This window comes from Drosophila obscura, unplaced genomic scaffold (assembly GCF_018151105.1).
Source record: "Drosophila obscura isolate BZ-5 IFL unplaced genomic scaffold, ASM1815110v1 contig_73, whole genome shotgun sequence".
Taxonomy (NCBI): Eukaryota; Metazoa; Arthropoda; class Insecta; order Diptera; family Drosophilidae; genus Drosophila; species Drosophila obscura.
This window is the reverse complement of record NW_024542865.1, coordinates 6,030,139-6,049,640: the sequence shown is the minus strand read 5'-3', so window position 1 is coordinate 6,049,640 and position 19,502 is coordinate 6,030,139. Positions and strand designations below refer to the sequence as shown.

The following is a 19,502-nucleotide window of genomic DNA, read 5'->3' as shown; positions in this document are numbered from 1 at the left end:
ATTCCCATCATACTGTACTGTACTGTCCTGTCGCTGATTGATAGCACAGCCATTCACACTCTGCCACTCTTCAGAATCGAAGGAGCCAAGGGACAGGACAGCGAGAATCTTGTGTGCAGGAATTGATTTCATTTTGATTTGCTCAGGTATTTTGCATGTTAATTGCTTTCGTCCTGCTATTTTTTCCGACTCTACACCTTTGGATTCCCACGCCCACGCCCACGCCCCCGCCCCCCACTTGCTACCTCACGTTCTTTTCTTTTGTTTTTTTCTTTTTTTTTTTTCAATTAATAGAACTGAATGCGGAATCCAAAGTGAAATCAAATGAAACCCACGCGCACGGACAGCAGCAAAACAAAAGCCAAAGAGTCAAAGCTCCGATTGAAAACTTGGCTCTTAATTGCTTTGATTTTTATTTTTTTTTTTATTCAGTGCAGTTTATTCACTGACGAGACGACTTGGCTCTTCGGTCAGCGACTTTTGATTGAAAGTTGCCTCGCTTCACTCGGCATTAGGAGAGGGACTGGTAGAGGATATGCATGTGGGGCATCGTTCATGGCATGGCATACATATATGGGAATGATATCCTTTCGCTTACCTGAAGAAATCGTTGCGACAGTAGAGCTTCGATTCGCGGCTGAAGCATTTGTCGGTGAGCGGTTGGAGGCATTCACAGCATCGCACGCAGGAGGCGTGCCAGGCGCGTTCGAGGACATTCAGCAGGAACTTGTCCAGGATCGGTTTATTGCAGCCAGCACAGGGATCGCCCACGCCCACAGGCGGTTCACTGCGACCTACAAACAAACAGAGAGAGAGAGAGAGGGAAAGCGTGATTAAAGAGACTGCAAGAGTAAACGATTTTCCTGTTTAAAGGATGACCATTTCAAGTGAAAGAAATTCCCCCCTGGAGAGGAACGGACTCGCTCTGTGTGTGTGCGTGTGTGTGTGTGTGTGTGTGTGTATGTGTGCCCGTCGAAAATCCTTCGAGGCGAAAATTAGCACCTCGCTTTTGGTTGCCTCATTAAGTTTGCACATGTGTTTGTGTGTGTGGCAGAGTGGCAGGTGGTGCGGCAGGGTGGGGTAGGGGCAGATAAATGAGCAATGAGCAATGCGTGGCCTTGGGACTGGACTGGACGGATGGTAAACATTTGAGAATTACAATTTGCACGTTGCACGTTTTGCACTACGCATACGCCCTGTGGGGGCATGCACCTTTGCCCCCCTTTGCCCCCCTTTGCCACCTTGCCACCTTTGGCCCGCACAGAGACCGCAATTTCTTGCCACATGTGGCAGCCGTAGCGTTTTTCAATGATTGCTCTCCTTTCCATCATTGCACCCTTCTTCCACCTTGTTAGTAGTTCTTCTCCCCTGCCACACGACGGAGAAGGCGTTGCAAGAAGGCGTGGCATATCTATATATATGTATATATATAGAGTTTTTGTATGTTAGAGGAGATGTGTGAGCAGGCAAGGCAGATGGGGCCAACTGCAACCGAATAATGATAGAGGCCACAACCCAAAATGGAGAGCCCTCGGGCCCTGAGACTGAAACTTGAGGAGCAGCCACCACCAGCAGCAAGCAGCAGCAGCAGGAGAATGAGGTGATGGAGGTGGAGGAGGAGGGCCACAAAGAGGAGAACGAAGAGGCCGAGGGCAGCAGGAAGAAGGTTCCTCCTTTCGCAGTCAATCAGTCAATGGAGTTGTGGCATGAAACCAAACCAAACAAAAACAAAAAAAGAAGAACAAAACTTTTGGCTTCGCCCCTTCGGTTTGGTTCGTTTTGGGGCAGGTGCAGGGGGGGCTGTTGCATGGTTCTCTTTTTTTTTGGGGGGGGGGGGCTGTCTAGGTACAAAATATAAATACCATAAAAAGAAGGAGAAGCCACAGAAACACACAAAACCCAAAGCACAAAGCACAAAACGAGGGAGGAGGATGTTCGAAATAAAAAGTAAACTTTTGTGTGTGAAAATTTATTTTCATTCAAAAAGTTTCTGTGCACATTTTTGTGGCATGCGGAAGAGGCAGAAAAGAGGGCGGGAGGGGGGGAGCAGAAGGAGGATTAATGGGCAGAAGGAGCAGTAGTAGGAGGAAGAAGAAGAAGGAGGATTGTACAAATGACTTTAGACTGAGAGAGAAACAAGGTGTGGGAGAAGAATGAGATGCGATATGAAAGAAGAGAAGAGAAGAGAGAAGGAGTGAACGAATAGAAGAACAGAAAGAGGATCATATCTCTTGTCTCTCAGCCTCCTGTCATATGTGCATTCATCCCTTGCTGCCCTGCCCCCCCACTCCACAGTGACCCACATTAATAATGCCCCCAATTCCTCCCCTAACTACTGACTACCGATGGACAGTAGCTGCAGCCCCAAGCGAATCCCCACCAACGAATGAACAAGCGAGCGAACGAGCGATTGAATGAATGAATGAATGAACCGCCCCAAGAGTGTGCGGGAGCCAGTGTGGGGGCCAGTGCTTCTTGGCCATTATAAATGAGCAACTGACACACTGATTGATTGACGAATTGACTCATTTTCGCTAACAGAAAGCCCCAAAAACAAGAGCCACAAAACTGCAAGGAATTATAACGAACGAACATCCTCCGCAGTGAGGTAGAGGCAACTGGCAACAGCAGCAGGCAACAGCAACAGCAAAAGCCCAACAGACACCCAACAACAGGCAGGGCAGGGCAGAGGCAACATCATCGCAAGTGGCAAAGTTGCAAGTCTCGAGTCCAGACCCTGCCTCTGTGCCTCTGACTCTGCCTCTACGCCTCTCTGCCGCATATGTCAAAATTGACGGATGTTATCAATCATTTCATGCCGCTGCAGACAATTTTTAATGAAGGTTATAGACGTTTATAGACGGAACGGAACGGAACCGAATTGCAGGGAGTGCTGCCAGTGGAAGGAGACGACGACTGACTACGACGAGTCTCTGCCTCAGAGTCTGCCTTTAGTTTGGGGTCGGGGGGGTCTGGCTCTGACTCTGAGGCTCAATGAACTACACAGCAAAAGCAAAAGCATTTTCAAGTCGGGTTAAACGTTGTTCGTGTTGGCTGTTGGCTCCTTATGATGTTGCTGCTGCCGTTGGTGTACATATCCATGATTGATTGTTCTTATTGTTGATATTTTTGGAGTAGTTGATGATGTCGTTGGATACTTTTGTTGATATTTTAACGTTTAAACAGTTTATTTTGTTGTTGTGGCTACTTATAATATTGGTGACATTTCCATGCCATTGTTGTAGTTTTCTTACACTATTTTTACTATTTTTTATGCCATTGCTAAATTTGTTTCATACTGTTGGTATTGTTTTATATATTTTTGGAGTAATTTTTGATAGTATTTTAATTTTATGCACTCATGCTCCTGTTTTATATACTGTTGGTGTACCTTTAAATATTGTTGGTGTACCTTTAAATATTGTTGGTGTACCTTTAAATATTGTTGGTGTACCGTTAAATATTGTTGGTGAAGTTTTATATACTGTTGGTGATTTTTTGTTGTTTGCTTTTGGTGTATTTGCCCACATAATGGCTTCATTTTGTACGTCATATGTGAAGGGATGACTGTGGTACTGTTTGATCAATCTTCAAGCAATCTCAGGGCAAGAGCATCTCCCATTCGGAGTCTCCACCGCTGTGTCCGCTGGGCCTATCAGCGATTAATGCTGCTGCTGTGGTCGTGGCTCCTGTGGCAGCTTCTTTTCCGTTTTCTCGACTGTTTTTCGGGGCTTTACTGGCGAGCACTCTTCTGCCTCGCGCGCTCTTTTTGGGCTGTCAGTCAGGGCACCTTTGCTTCGCGGTGGGGACGGGGACCTTCGTGGACTTTATTTTTGTGCCTTCTGGCGCGTTTTTAAAAAGCGACAAATTGTTGTTTGCAGACGCCGACAACGTTGTTGCTGATGCTGATGTGGCGATGGTGGTTGTTGTTGTTGCTGCTGCTTCTGCTGCTGCTGCCGCTTAAGTGTCGCAATTTAAATATTGTTGAGTGCACTTTTGGCTACCGTTGGCCATTTATTTTGCGCTGAAATTTATGTAACGATGTGAAAAATTGCCCAGCTACTGGAACGAACTGAAGCCAAAGTTAAGAGCCATGAGCCATGAGCCAAGCCAAGGCTCTAGGCAACCTCTCTCTTTGCCCCACACTCTCTGTGCTTTCTGTGCTCTGTGCTCTGTGTCGCTGTTGTTGCAGTTTTCCCCTGGATCTGTGCGGTGGCAGCCATTGACCGCGCGAGTGGAAGCTGTGAGAGGCTGGAGGAAAGTGCAAAGTTGCAACCGAGGCACGTACAAAGCATTTTGCACAACATTTTCCGCGCTCTCAGCCTCTCGCTCTCGGACAAAGCGAAATAATTGTGTTCCACACAGAGCACAGAGAGCTCCACTGGACAATCCATGGACTAACTGCATTTATAATGCAACCAGCAACCAGCAGCAGCAGAAAGCAGCAGCAGCAGCAAGCAGCAGCTTCTTCATGGCTCGATGGGCTGGTCCCCGGCAACACCCCAAAGACCAGCCCCACAAAAAGTAGAGAAAAAAGAAATATAACAAATGAACTGAAACTCTGTTCTGCAAGCAGCCTGACCAGCAGCAGCAGCAGCAGCAGCAGCAGTCCAGCAGTCCACAGCCATGCAGGTACAGTGAGGCCAGGCAGTTGGTGGACACGCTAGACTCTAAACTGGGGACCCAAAAAATCGTATAGATCTGTTCGTGGCAGCATTGAATTCGTGCAGTGCGGTAGAGATCCGAACATCCTTCATCTCGAGTCCTGTCTGTGCAACAGAAGCAAGCTGCTTTGGGGCAGGGGCAAACTTTTGACCATTGTCGTTCCGTCTGTGGCAGAAACTGTGAAAAATTCGTTCGACATCGTACACGCCACAAAAAAAAAATAATACAACAAAAATACAACAAAAAAGAAAAAAGAAGAAAAAAAGGAAAAAAAAAAAAGAAGCGAACAGAAAAATGGGAAATAATAAAAACTGAGCTTCGAACCAAAGCACTTGCTGCTGCCTGCTGCTGCGCCATGTTGGTTACGCCTCCCCCTTGCCCCACACACCCCATTCCGCCTTTTGGGGCACGCCCCTGAACTGAAAACGTGACTAAAATGTTAAAGCCACAAAGAAAAAGAAAAGCAGCAGCAACCAGCAACCGCCGCGCAATCATTTTATTTTTTTTTTCTTCTTTCCAGCTGGTGGCTGGCTGGCTGGCTGGCTGGCGCTGGCTGACTGGCTGTTTCTTCTTCCTTTACTTTTTCCAGGCTTTTCCTCTATTTTCCTGCTACTTCTTTTTTTTTTTTTGTGGCAAATCTTATGCAAAAATCCAAATGGTAATGCAGTAGGAAAAAGCCAAACAAATGGCTACAAAAAAAAAAAAGGAACCCGAGCAAAACTTATGGGCCACAGAAGGAAAACTTTTTGCCAGGCAGACCGAAAAGGGATTAAAGTGGAAAATGTAGAGAAAATCTTTAGATCCTAGAGGGAAAAACTAATATCATGATAGATAATATACATAAATCTGGGGAAGTTCTTATAGAGAAATCTTTGCTCTAAATTGTATTTAAAAAAAATTATAATAAATAAATAATTAATAATAATAATATATAATAATTCGAATACTCTCTAAACTTAACAGCCATTCTTCCCCCAAACATTGCTCTTCTTTCATAATTTGTCTCTTCTGTGCCGACAGCCTCATTAATATTCCATTTTTTTGTTGCCTCTTTTTTTCTTGTTCTTTTTTTATTTAAATATTGTTTCGTTATTTGCCACTAATTTGTGTAATTAAAATGTTAACAAGTTTTGAGCGCAAGCAAAACCAGAAATAGGTGTTAAGGTTTATATTAAATATTTCAGGCAGTTCGACGACAACGACAGCCTTGAACTTTGCCCTCACCAACGATCGAAAACATTTCCCATTTTTAATGAAAGACCAAAGGGGCACAGACCGAGAGTTGCCTGAGTTCTGCTTAAAGCGTCTGCCTCTTCTGGTTTGGGGGGGAAATGCAATCAAAATTGTCAAATCAGGCGCAACGAATTGCATTAAAAATAGTAGCCAACTATTTCTGGAGTGAAGCATCCACAAATATCAGGGCGAGTGTGGAGAGTGGAGAAAAGAGGTCGCAAAGAGAGAGAAGACAAATAGAAAGAGGAAAAAAAAACTTTAAAAGTTTTATTAAACTGAAAAAAATCTCCATAAAAAAATTCTCTTATTGGAGAATGGTATAAAATCAAGTTAACCAACACTACGGCCCAAAAGAAGTGTTGCATAAAGTGTTGCTTTTGGGCATCAAGAAGAGTTCTCGTTTCTTACTCTCTTCCTGTTACACCATTTCTCCCCCTTCCACTTTTCCCTGCCTCCTCTTGCCTCTTGCCTCTTCTACTTTTCTCTGTTTCTTCCCCTGCTTTGGCTTATCCCCAAAGAGCAACACTGGAAACAAGAAACAAAGTCTCGATGGACACAGGCAGATATGAAAGAGGCCAACCATAAAAAACATACCAAAATGAAGATGAGAAGAGTTCCTCTGATAGGCAAAAAGCGATATTGCCCAGGATTCGATGATGATGATGATGAGGATGGAAGGGGTTGGGAGGGGGAGCGAGAGGAGGTTCTGGCAGCCGCCTCTGGTTTTTGCCTTTTATTTTCTTGCATTTTTTTTTTTGGAAAAGAATATAATGGCAAAGTAAACAACAATTTCATGATGCGAGACGATGGCAACGGATCGGCGTCGATGGCTTCTGGGCTGCCGCTGCCGCTGCCGATGCCACCGCCGCCGCCTATCTGCCATCCATATCCAGTCCATGCCACTGCCACTGCCACTGCTGTGTATCTGTGTATCTACCAGATACTTTATATGCATGAGGTTACAGCAAAAAGGAGGCGTATCTCTCTCTCTTATTTTGCCTCCCTTTGCTGTTGCTGTGTGTGTTGCAAAAATATAAAAAACATAAAAAAAATAAAAATAACGAAAAATTTACATGACAAAAATGGCTGAGAAAACGAATGATGGGGCATAGATTAAACATGCAACTCTAGATCGTGGAGGGATACTGACAGACAGACAGACAGACAGACGGACAGGTCCTTTCGTTCATCTAAAATACCTTCTAAGGTCTCTGTACATATTTTTCCCCGTCACTCTTTGGGGGAACAGACTCGTTTTGGTTCTGCTTCTGGCTCTGGAGATTCTCTCAATCTCAATTTCAATCTCACCAACCATTTTCATAGTCATCTTCATTCTCCATCCACAGTCCTTTTCCTTTTCCATTTCCCCCCATCTCTCGTCTCGTCTCCCTTTGCCATCGTCCCCCTCCTATCTCACTCCATTTCTCATCTCCATTTTCCATAGTCGTCATCATCAACATTGTCGTCAGTTGCAGAGATTTTTATAGGGCCCCAGTACTTCGTTTTTCTCTCTTTTTCTTTTGCTTTTGTCGCCCCATAAAAATCACACTTCTGCCCCAACATGGGGCATGAGACATGGGGCACACAGGGCGAGGGCCAGGGCACAGCGAAGCTCTCGCTCACTCACTCGCTTTTTGCCTCGTTTCGGGTGGATGGAAATGTCTCTCGACTCTCGAGTGGTTCTTCTCCTTCGTTTTAGTCGTTGTCGTCGTCGTCATGGGGGTTGGGGGCGCCACCAACTCCTCCTCCCCCCCGCCCCAGTGTGCCACTTGCCCTGCCTTGCCTCTGTCTCTGGGTTGCGCCGCTTGTCAGCAGACAGATAGCCAATGATAAGCCTTAGCGTATGAGTGATGTGGCATGTGGCATGGACACACACAAACACGAGGGCCAACAACAGGACAACAACCTCCCCCTGGGCCATGGCTATGCTACTGCCACCCGCCCACGCAACCCCAGAGCCCAGAACCAACCCCCCAAGAGGCGCACCCCACCCACCTTCCGCACTCTGCATTTTCTTGGGTTTTCTTTTTCATATTTTTTGTTTATGTGGAAGGTTTCCCATTCGATATGCTGCCAGGGCCAACCCGGATCCAACCCCCCACCCCACAGGACCTCTCATGGTGGACCCCTTTGAATTCTGATTTCCTTGGCAGACAGAAAGAGTCAACGCAAAAGGTTTGTGGGCAATGGGACAAGAGTCTTATTCCCATTTGACTCAATAAAATAATGAAAATATGCGAATACAGTATATTAGATATCCCTTATTTTATATGATCGATAAACCGAGCAAAATGTAAGCAAAGCAATGAAAAATGCTACAAAGTTCCAAAAGAAACTTTGCTTTCGATAAATTTTACATTAGATAATCGATTTAAGCGGTGCATAATTTTCAGCGAAATCATTTTTGATCGAACCTTATGATTTCTACCCAAAACATTTCAGAAACCGTCTATTACAGCTCCCCAAAAAACATTTGCCCACATGGGGGACTCCTCATAAATGGCTGGATGGATGGATGGATGGATTTGCATCCACATTGCGGTCCCTGGGCACCCTTGGACTCTGTTTTGGCTTTGTGGATTTATCGTTTCATGTTTCGGGCGGACGGGGGTGTGGGTTTCGGGTCTCTGTTTATATTGTTAATATTGCGACACTGCCCCTACGCTCCAACGCCTGGCCACATTTGATGTGGTCTCCACTGCTCCGTTCCTTCCACCTCACTATCCCTCAATCTATCTCTCTCTCTCTCCCACACTCTTTTGTGTGTGTGTGTGTGCGTTTGATGGCAGCCCTGGTTTTGAGGCATTGATTGATTTTAAATGCTTTTGGTGTTGGCGATTCATTGCAAATTTATGTGTATTTGTAAATTTAGCATTTTTTCAATATTTGATGAAGCGAGAGAGAGCTTGATTCGGTTTCTCTCATGCCAGAGCATACCCCACAGAAGGGGGTGGGGGAAGTGCGTGTCGCCAAAGTCGAAACTTCTCACCGGCGGAGGCAGAGCAAAGCAACAACCGAGCCGAGGGGGCGCTGCCGCATGACAAAGAGCCTGGCCCTAAGGTTCCAATTTTTATTTATTTTCAATTTATTGTAAATTTAGTATTTTTATCATAACTTTGATTTTATACATATATTTTGTATTTTCCAGTATATGCTTGGCCATATAATCTTAATATTTATCTTCAGCCATTTTCCTTTCTTTAGCATATTTATTTTTTTAATATATATTTTTGGTTTTTCCCCGCTCCTTTCTCCATGTAGATATATTTATGCTGCTTCGTTGCCCCACTTCTCTACATCTCTTCAGCTCTCCTTTGCTCCCTCTGCCAACTGAATGACTCTTTGGTCAGCGTTTAATGCGATTAAAGGTTTAAAGATGTGTGCCAAATAAAGCGTACAGCGTGCAGCAACCCTGAAACTTCGTTGGGAAACCCAAACACCCGTCTGTGCCACAGAAGGACCTTCCTGCTGCTTCTCCTGCTTCATGGCTCTGTATCCTCCTTCACCTCCGCCTCCTCCTCGTTTGCCACTAAATATTCTGCTTTGATTGGCAAAATTTAGCTCGAAGCCGAGGCTGTAGCCGAAGATGGGAAACTTTTGATGCATTTACGAGACGGAGAGTTTTGGTTCCAAGACAAGCATAATATTATGCATATTATAATGATCAGCAGCGGCAGCAGCAGCAGCAGCAGCAGCATAAAGGACCTTTTGCCTATCGAAGCCGAAATTGTCCTTTAATTGGTTTTGCGCATTAATTTTGCACAATTTATTGCGCTTTGTGTGTTGTGTGCAACTGCAAGTTGCAACTTGCACATTTGTGTGGCTGTGGCAGTGGCAGCATTCGGAAAATGCAATTAATAATAAACAATCTCTTGGCACTCGGATTGCCAGAGTTGCCAGCTGCTGCTGCTGCTGCTGCTGCTTGCTGCTTGCGGTTAGGGTTTTAAGGTTTACACACCTCCTCCTCCTCCTTCTGCTGCCTCTGGTGCACCTTACCACTGCCTCATGCGATAAGCTTGAATTTATGCCCCGTTTTCCCCCTCTGATGGCAACATAAACATAAAATTTCGCTTTTATCGGCTAAATCTCTCTTTTTCTCCCGTTTAACCTTGAATGCGAATGCACGTAGTCCGTGGCGGCAACCCTCGTCGTCCTTTCGAATGGGAGGAAGTCAACTCTGACACAAGGACTCTTATCAGTGGACCAGCATCAGGAGCAGCCGCCGCACCAGGAGCATCACGCAGGAGCAGGGGATGCAGCAGCAGCAAGCAGCCAGCGTCTGTTTCTGCGATAAGAAAAACCGAGCAAACGGAAGTACCCTCCCTCCCCCCTATCGCCGCCCAACACCCTCGTAAGGGCAGGATATGTTTTCCGATTTTGTTTTTTTTTTTGTTTGCTTTTGCGACTTTTCCTCTGCGGAGTTTTATGACTTTTATGCCTTTGTAATGGTTGATATTTTTGGAAAAATGTTTTTGAAAATTGTTGGAGAGAATATCTTTCCATGAAAACGATTTCCATGAAGATTTTAATAGATTTTCCAATCATTTAACAATAATTTAACCTTTGAGAAAAAGTGATTAAATGTTTAAGGAATTCTTTTGTCCATTAAAGAGACATTTCAAGCCCTAAAAATGGTTACAGTAGAGTTTTAATATTATTTTTTGAGCATTTTCAAACGTTTGCAGATCTAAATGATCCCTTCAATGCCCACAAAACTACAAAGTTTTCAAAGTAAAGCCCAATTCTTGGTCTCTTTTTTTGACTTTTCTTTACTGAACAAAAAAGAACAAGAACATTTTATGGGATATCTAACAGAGAAACAGTGACCAGGGAAGAGTCTGAGAGTATTCGTTGAAGCTTCGAGTAGAAGAGTTTTTCCAGGGCTTTCGGCTCTGATTTCACATTCCGAATCGTTTCAGGGTTAAAGAAGCGCCTCTCTTTTAAGGAAATACTTCGATTTTAGTCGCTACCTTAGCCTCTAGATAGCACCTTCTTAGAGGCTTCCTTAGCCGCCTTGTTCAGCCTCTTTCTTGTCCGCTTCCTTACCCCATTTTTAGCCTTAGTTTGGTTTCCATTGGTCATGGTTCGACGGCGGCGGCGGCGGCGGCTGAGCGCCAATTCCAGAGATCGTTACACACAGCCCCCACCACCGTTGGATGGACGGATGGGGGGCTCTGGCTGTGGCTCCCGCAGCGTTTTGATGTTTGCCGCAAATGATTTGCCAAACACCGAGCCACAAAAGCCATCATCAATGGACAGGGGAGAATGCACAGAGGTGAAGTGGAGAGACGGGGAGGCGGGGAGGCGGGGAAACGTGGAGAAGTGGTAGAGTAAATGCTGAAGATTTTGATTAATTAATTTGCATACGGGTATAAAAAGTAAAAGCTGCGTTAAATTCTTGGCGCCCTCGAAAGAGAGGAGAGCAGAAGAGCCCCCCCTAAATGCAGCAGAACAATAAAAATCCATAACAAATTGGTGCCACAAAGCAAAGATGAGCTGCTGAGTGGTGAGTGGGGGAAATGGGCCATACAAAGAGAGGTACAGCGATATAGAGAGAGAGAATAGAATTTAAAAACAAAATAGAATGACAGCGAAGGGAGTACTCTACGAAGGAGTGGGTTGTACATAGATTTCTATATTTTTTCCATAGATTTTCTCTTAAAATTTCCCACAAACGAAAGGCAATATTCGTTGCGTGAGGGAGAGAGAGAGACAACTAATTGCTGATTAATCTTAAGGTTGCTTACAAACAGAACTCCCATTAATTCTAGTACTCCTCTCTAGTATCCCCATTACACTTCTACTTTCGATGCATAGAATCTTTGTTTGAATCGAAACGCTGTCATTGCATAAAATATCTACCTCTGACAAGAGTTCAGATCGTCTATGGATTATGAAATCTACCAATCATCAATCAAAGACTTTTATGGAACAAACTATAACTGGAGAAGAGACTTTCCTTACTTAGGAATCGTTTCCTAAAGATCACATTTACTTTTCTTAATTTTCCAAAAATTGTCTTAATTTTCATCTATTTCTTTGTTTTTTTATTCACAGTGTAAGGAAAGGAACTGTTGAGGGCAGCAACAACAGCAGAGCCGTGGAAGCAGCAGCAGCAGCAGCCGACAGCAGCCACATTACACGCATCATTATGTTGAAACGACGTTTCTCTGTTCTGTTCTGTTCTGTTCTTTTCTTTTCTCTGTGTTTCTCTGTTCTTTCTCCGCTCGCTCTCTCTCTTTCTCTCCGCTTTGGTTATTGATGATATGGAGACATGGACCCTAACCTCCACGTGAACCGTGGCCACAGATCGCCGCCGCCGCAGACGAAGGAGCAGTGTGGAGCGGAGCGGAGGTGCAACCCAACCACCGTCTGGGGGTAACGCTTCACTTGACACAGCGGCGGTGCAGTCGCTGGCTCTGCCTCGGCTGCCGCCTCTGCTGCTGCTGGAGCACTCGGAACGAATCGACGTTTGGCTGCGGTCATCTGCTCCGCGATCGGGGCCTTTGGTTCCAGGCGAACGAGCACCATAGTCTCTCCCTCTGACTCTCCTCCTCCCTCTTCTTCAGTCTCTCTCGCGTGCGAGTTCATGCTTTGACTTTGAGATTTTGGGTTAAAGGTCAGCCGCAGCATCAGGCATCAGCATCAGCGTCCGTTCGTCTGTCTGTCTGTGCCCCACCTACTTCTTCCACTGCGCGTGAGAGAGCATCAAGTGGCTGCTGCTGCTGCTCAAAGGAGGAGCAAGAGGAGTAGGAGGACGATGGTTTCCCACTCGTTACAGCAACAGTGATACCCATTAATGGGGTCTTTACAGCGAGTCGTATTGCTCTATGAAGGATGGGATTTATATATACATCATTTCTATGATGCAATGAAACGAATTTATTATCCACATTTCGGAAAATATGGCAATGATATTTGGTTGATGCTTGGATAAGCGTAATGTCCATCTTAAGACCAATACATACAATAATATAATGGAGAAGAAACTTTAAAGTCTTGTATTATCCACAACTCTTCATACTCTAATGCCCAAAATCATTAAATCTGATATTTTAACAGTCCAAATTTGCTGTAGGAAACGATGTGATATCCGCAATGCTGAAGATATTATACGGAAATTTTTTGCATTCAAAGAAAAAGTCAATTTTTACCGTAAAAGCCAAATTCATTACAATTAAAAATGTTTTACAGTCCAAATACAGCTAAAAAGTGCCGTAAGGAATGCATAAATGCATTTCCCCAACCGATTAATGGGTATCCTTTGCTCTTAAACACTGCAACTCTAGCTGGAGGTACTAGCTGCTGCATTCGGGGCTGCCAGCTCTCATCTTTTGCTTCTCTGCTCAACGTTTTGGAAGCGCTTTTTGCCAATCTTTCGGTTATAAATCAATCCCCGAGGCTCTGGCTACCGTTTTTCTTGGGGTTTGTGTTGCTGTTTTGGAAAGAAGAAAAGAAGAGGCACACAGAGTGCGAGAGGGAGGAGAATAGAGGAGCTGAGAGGAGCAGAATATTTCGGTGTAATAGTAAATTATAATTAGAAAAGAGCAAAGACTGGATGACTGGAGGAGGAGTGCAGGGGTGCAGGAGTGCAGGAGTGCAGGAGTGGGGACTAGGTTAGGGTTAAGGCTGTCTTTAACCTGTTGAGTGCCTCGGCAGTAAATCAAAAGCCCAAAGAAGGCGATAAGCCACCGAAAAATACTAGACACAACAGACGAAGAGAATTCTCTGGAGAAACTACTGCAGGAGAACGAGGAGAGGGAGTAGCCGAGGCTGAGGCTGACGCTGAGGCAGGGTTCCCCCCCTCACCCCACCTTGAGAGTTTTTGCCAAATGAAATTTATGGCATATAAATTATCTCACACGTTCGCCGGACTATTGACAGCTTTAAAATAATCGTAAAAATGGCCAAGAAATCATAAAAAAAAGACAGCAAAAAGCAGCAGAAACAAAAACAAAAACAACAAGAACTGAAACTGAAACTAAGGGAAAAAGTAAACCGAAGCGAGAACCAGAACCAGACGCGAGAGACAGCAAGACAGAGGCCATGAATGTGAATTACTATTTCAGTTTTCGACCTAAAAGCGGCTACAAAATGAGCAGACGACAGTGGGGCATGGAGAGTCAGAGGCAGACCCAGCAGACCCAGAGGTAGTGGCAGTGGGCAGAAGGGAGAGGTGGAGGTGGAGGAGAGTGCGCTCCACTGTCAGACAGGCGACGACGTTGCCCCCAAACCCCGAAAACCCCAAGCCAAAAGCCAAGCCCCAGAATTTTGCAACAGAAATTGAAAAGTTCCCAACAGTTGGGGGGCCACTGGAGCCCGACGTCATAACTTCCATGAGAGAGCAAGAGACAGGAACAAAAGAGAGACAACAGCAAGGCACAGAGACGTCTATTTGCAGTGTAAATGTTCCCATAACCAAATGGTCCCAGGTACAGGAAAATAGTGAAGAAATACAAAGAAATCAAAGTACATATTTTTAAAGAAATTCATCACAAATAATAAGCAAAAAGGAAATGCTACACTTAGAGAAAGGAAATTTAGTTTTTATATTTCTCTGGTATTTGTCGAGGTGTTTGCTAAAGGAACAGGATTTTTCCCATTTTCATCTTAGGGGAATGATGTGGGTGAATGAAGGGTGCCCCATGAAAGCACGTCCACTCTGCTACAAATATCATAATATCATCATAAAGTAATCCTTTGCCTGCCACCAATTGGGCTAAAAACAAAAGATATGCAAGGTATGGGGATATGCATATTTTTGTGTATACCACCTTTTTATTCGATTGAGAGACCATTTTCTATATGCAAGAAATTTTCGGACATCTCTCGCTCATTCCCTATCCGATTGCCATAGTTTTTGCTCTGTCTTTTAAGCCTTGTGAACCATCTACGATTCGTACTCTGGTATCCTACCCCTTAGATCTATTCTTGCAGGTCTATCTACCATTTGGATGGGGGGATTTTATTGTTGTAACTTTTGTTGGGGAATTTGAAAGTTGAAACTGAATTTGAGAACTGGTTTCAAAGGGCTCGCCCCGTCTGATCTTTGTGGGGGCCACCGAAGAGGCTCCCGCGACTACTCAACGCCTTATTATGCATGGCAATTTATAGGGCAAGAACCGCCCTCACCCTCCAGAGCCTAGACAAAGAACCCATAGATACCCCCACCCCCCTGCACCACCACAGCATTGTGTGGAATGGGCAGCAGCATTGCTAAATGCGGCAGCAGCTGCCGTGTGTCTACGCTTTTTGCTCCATAAATCAATGAAAGGATCCTCCAAAACGAACCTGCTAGAGACGACGACGCGGACGACGACTGATGATGATGAAGGAGGCATGCACCTTCTATGCTTCTTGTGGCAGGCAGCAGATCATAAAAAACTTGAAAGAAAATGCTAAAAAAAAAAATGGCAAGAAAATCACATTTCACGTTGAAAGAAACAGCAGCGGAAGGAGGATGCAGCAGCAGCAGCAGCATAAGGAGGCAGTTGCAACGGAAATATTGTTGCACAGTCGATGATCATGCCTCCTCCTTTGCTGTTGCTGCTGTTTGTGGCAGTCATAAATGTTGATGAACAGCAGCGCGAACTTTTGTTAAAGGCGTTGCCTTCGAGAGCTTTTGTTGCATGTGGCATCCATCCTGAAGGTTCATAAAAATTGAAAAGATGCTTGCCATAAGATATGTGCCACAGAGACAGACAGAGAGAGAGAGAGAGAGAGAAAAATGTGCAAACGGTCAGCGGAAAACGATAGAAAGAGGTTCGAACAGGGTTTACCCTTTCAAAATGAAGGAAAAACGAAAGAAACTTGAAAAAAGATCAGAGAAAAATTATCAATAGTTTTTTTCTAATAGAAAAAGTCTATTAAAAAAAATCTTCAAAGAACAATCGAAAAATGGAAACATACTGCTCCTACGATGGAAAATGATTCGATAAAATATATAGAAATCAAAGAAAAATTCTTGGGAAAACTCAAAGAAATCTCAGAACTAAGTTCTGGTGTAAGAATTATCTACGAATGGAAAACATGGGAGGGCATAATATTTAACTTAAAGTTCAACCAAAAATCCTTCTCATAAGTATCTTAGCCAAGAAAATATTAAAAATTTAAAGAGCATATTTTCAGACATTTTCATAGGTTTTTCACGGCAGTGGAAAAGCCTATGAGGAGGACCTATGGCTTCCTGAACATCCATTTCAGCGTTCAAATGTTGACAGCCACCGACTCCGCCTTTTGTTCCCGGTCTTTGGGTTAACAATTTATGGTGGAAAAGACGGAGAATGAGCAGAAAAATTAGGAGGAGGAAGGAGGAGCAGAATGAGAAGCAGGAAGGTGTCTCCCACTTCTCTAGGAGACTCTAGGTACTTGTAGATTTATTCCCTTCTTCTGAACATGGAAGCAGAACTAAGCAGACATTTGAAAATCCTCTACAAATTCATATTTTACATCATTCTCCTTCCAAAGAGATCACCAATTCTTTGAGCCTCAAATTTTCAGAGCAATACCCTTTCTCTTGCTGATTTATTCGTTTTTGTTGTTGTTAGAAATTAAAGTTTTATTTCGTTTGTTTTTTTTTGCGGAAATTAAAGTTTGTCGTCATCAAAAGTGAAAATTTGACGTGAGAGCAAATGAAAATAAAACAAAAGCCAAGAGGAAAAACACGAAACAGAAATAGAAAGAGGGGACGAAAGAATAGTGGCAGAAGGGAAGGGAAGGAGCAGAAGTAGGAGAAGCGGAAAGAGAGGAATAAAAACTTTGACAACTGCGCAAAACTTTTTGTCGACCAAAAAAACAGCAAAATCGAAACACAAAAAAAAAAACATTGAAAAAGAAGAACAAAATAGAAGAAAAATAATAAAAACAAAAGAAAAAGAAGAGGGAAAAAGCGAGAGAAAAACAAGAGAAAAATAAAGGAACTTTTAAGAGGCATACAAAATGGTCTCGTGCGGAAAAGAGACAGGTTCCAAGCAGCAGCAGCAGCAGCGGGACACAAAGAGAAAGAGGGAGAGAGATGCAGAGAAAGCGATAGATTCCCCACGCCCCACGAAAGGAAAACTAAAGTTCAAAAAGTGCAAAAAACTTTTTTCTGTTGCTGTTGCTGCCCCAAAAACGTAGCCGTTGCCATTAACCCGCTACTGTCACACAACACTCTTAACCCATGAAAGACTTTTAACACAAAAATAAGTGTCATTAACCGATTGCTGGGGATCCCCAATCTAAAGTCCATTTTATTTGAAAAGGGTGAAACATTTTTAAGTCCATTCTAAATCCATAGAAAACCTCCATGAACATGTGGAAAAAACCTATGGAAAAACTCTTGGAAATTCATTGTCAATGGCAATCCATAGAGAAAACCACAAAAGTCCCAATGAAATCCATAGATTATGGCAATCCGAATTCTCTAATAGCATTTGGGTATAATATTTTTGAGGCCCCCAAACAGGTGGCTTTGATAAACTCATGTGAAACCCCAAAGAGCCACACGGAACCCACAAATATGTGTATCGAATAGCAGAAGATGAGACGAGGCGAGCCCAAGAAACTAGACATACATATGCACTTATGTACATACATAAAACCCATAGAACAGTCTTATTATTGGATAACCCTATGTAACCCTTCAAGGAAAGGAATATATGGTCCTTCAAAGACCTTCCTAAAAACCTTAGATCATAAGGAACCTTGTGAATTACGAGCAAAGGTATTCCTTAAGGTATTCTTCGCAAGACAGAAAGATCTCCATACATGCAAATTTATATACACCATGGGATGGGGATGCACCAAGGAACCGCCAAGGAGAGCAATGAACCCATAGAATCTATGCAATCCAAAAAGTGTTAAGGGTACTCCTGAGGATCTCAGGAATCCATGGAACCAACCATGGAATCCCAGTATTACCGAGATCTATGGAGAAAAACCGCAGGAAAATCATGTGGTGTGGAAACCCTTGCAGAGTCCCCTCTCTCTACCCAAGTGAGGTCTACAGCAAAAATATCTCCCACCATCTACAGATGAAAGATCTCCTCCTATACCATAGGACCTATATATACGTGTACTGTATATTGTCTTTGGGACGGACACTTACCGATACTGTGCTGATTTGTGTGTAGTACCGCGCCGAATGCCATTAGATCCTTGACCGGCGGTGCTCGGCTACTACCGAGGGCGGCAAAACCGTCGCCCAGAAATGACGCCAGCGCGACAGCCCTGAGGGGCGCTTTGGAGGCTTCGGTGAGAATTTTGTTGTTGAATATCTTGTCCGTGTGGGAGGAGGAGGAGGGAGCGGTAGTGGGGGGGTGTTTCTGGTGGTTGGGAGGCTCCTCCTGGGCCCTTTTCTATCGCAGAGTAACGATATGCCGCGGACAATGATTAACAACGGTACACGCACACACACTAACACACAAACGCACACACACACAGCAGAGTGAGAGAGAGAGAGAGAGAGAGAGAGAACGGGAGCACGTGTATGGAGGGGCTGTGCGGTGCCGGCGGCAAAAAACAAAAACAAAAACAAAAATTTAGCGGCCGCCGATTGCCTTTTCTTTTTGCTTTTGCGTTATTTTGTTTTGTTTTTTGTTTGTTTTAATAACTTTTTGTATTTCTTTTTGTTGCTCTCTTTTGGTATTTGTATTTGTTGTTGTTGTTGTTGTTATCCACTTGACACTTCTTCGGCCTTCTCCTTCCTTCTTCCTTTCTTTATTCCTTTTTCATTCGCTTTACACTTGAAAAAAACTTTTTTGGTTATCTCTCTGGCGCGTCGATCAAAAAAAAAAAAAGAGAAGAACCAACGGTATGGTATAAGCGGTACACGGGGATCCGATCGCGACGATAACAGAAAACAGCTGACGCGAGAAATCTCTTGGAGCTAACGGACTCTGGGCGACTCTGTTTCTCGCTTTTTGTGGGGCGGCTGCTGCGGCGGCGGCTGCTAACTGCTGCTGCTGCTGCTGCGTTTCAATGTGCGGCGGTTCGTGCGCTTCACGCGAACTCCAAAACAAAACTGTAAACGGCGACGGCACTGCAGTGTGCTACGCGCTGCTGCTGCTGCTGCTGCCAGGCAAAACGCACGCAAGTCGTCGTCGGCTCTTCAGACGACCGACCGACTCGGTCGAGGCGACGAGCGACGAAAGCAACGACGAATGGCAGAGGCCGCCTAGTCCAACCGAAGAGTGAGATCGCATGCGCGCACTCACACGCGCGCTCTCGCTCTCCAAGGCAAACACTCGCGCCAGAGCGAGACAACTAGCTAGTGCCGGCCTGTCTGCTGCCATCTGCTGACAGCGCGCTCTGCCGCGCTGCTTTGTATGCTATGCTCTGCTTTGCTCTGCTGCTGCCGCTGCTGCTGCTGCCACTCAATGCCGCTGCCTACACGAAATAGCAATGGAGTCAGAAGAGCAGTTGCTGACATTTGTCGCAGTCGCAGTTGACTTTGGGCTGCGGTTAGAGGGGGCGTTGCTAAGCAACTGGTTTTTTCGGTCGCAATCGACGAGACGATGCGCAGCGTCGGCGGCGGTGGCGGTCGCGGCGTAGAGAGCTTTTTTACTTCGGGGGTCGGGCTCTGGCAGGAGGAACCAATGGCATTTTTCAAAGTGACATTTGTC

At 44.6% G+C, this 19,502-nt stretch overlaps 1 protein-coding gene across 1 annotated transcript in view; it reads right to left on the bottom strand.

The window, feature by feature from the left end:
• LOC111067064 (LIM/homeobox protein Lhx1) overlaps nucleotides 1–18,220 on the bottom strand; it is a 53,460-nt gene extending 35,240 nt beyond the window's left edge. The window contains exons 1-2 of the mRNA XM_022356091.2: nucleotides 17,987–18,220; nucleotides 599–794 (exon numbers count right to left, since the gene is read on the bottom strand). Coding sequence (XP_022211783.1) covers nucleotides 599–794; nucleotides 17,987–18,029 — 239 coding nt within the window. The 5' untranslated portion in view covers nucleotides 18,030–18,220. The remainder of the gene's footprint in view (nucleotides 1–598; nucleotides 795–17,986) is intronic.
• Between the last annotated feature and the right edge of the window lie 1,282 nt (nucleotides 18,221–19,502).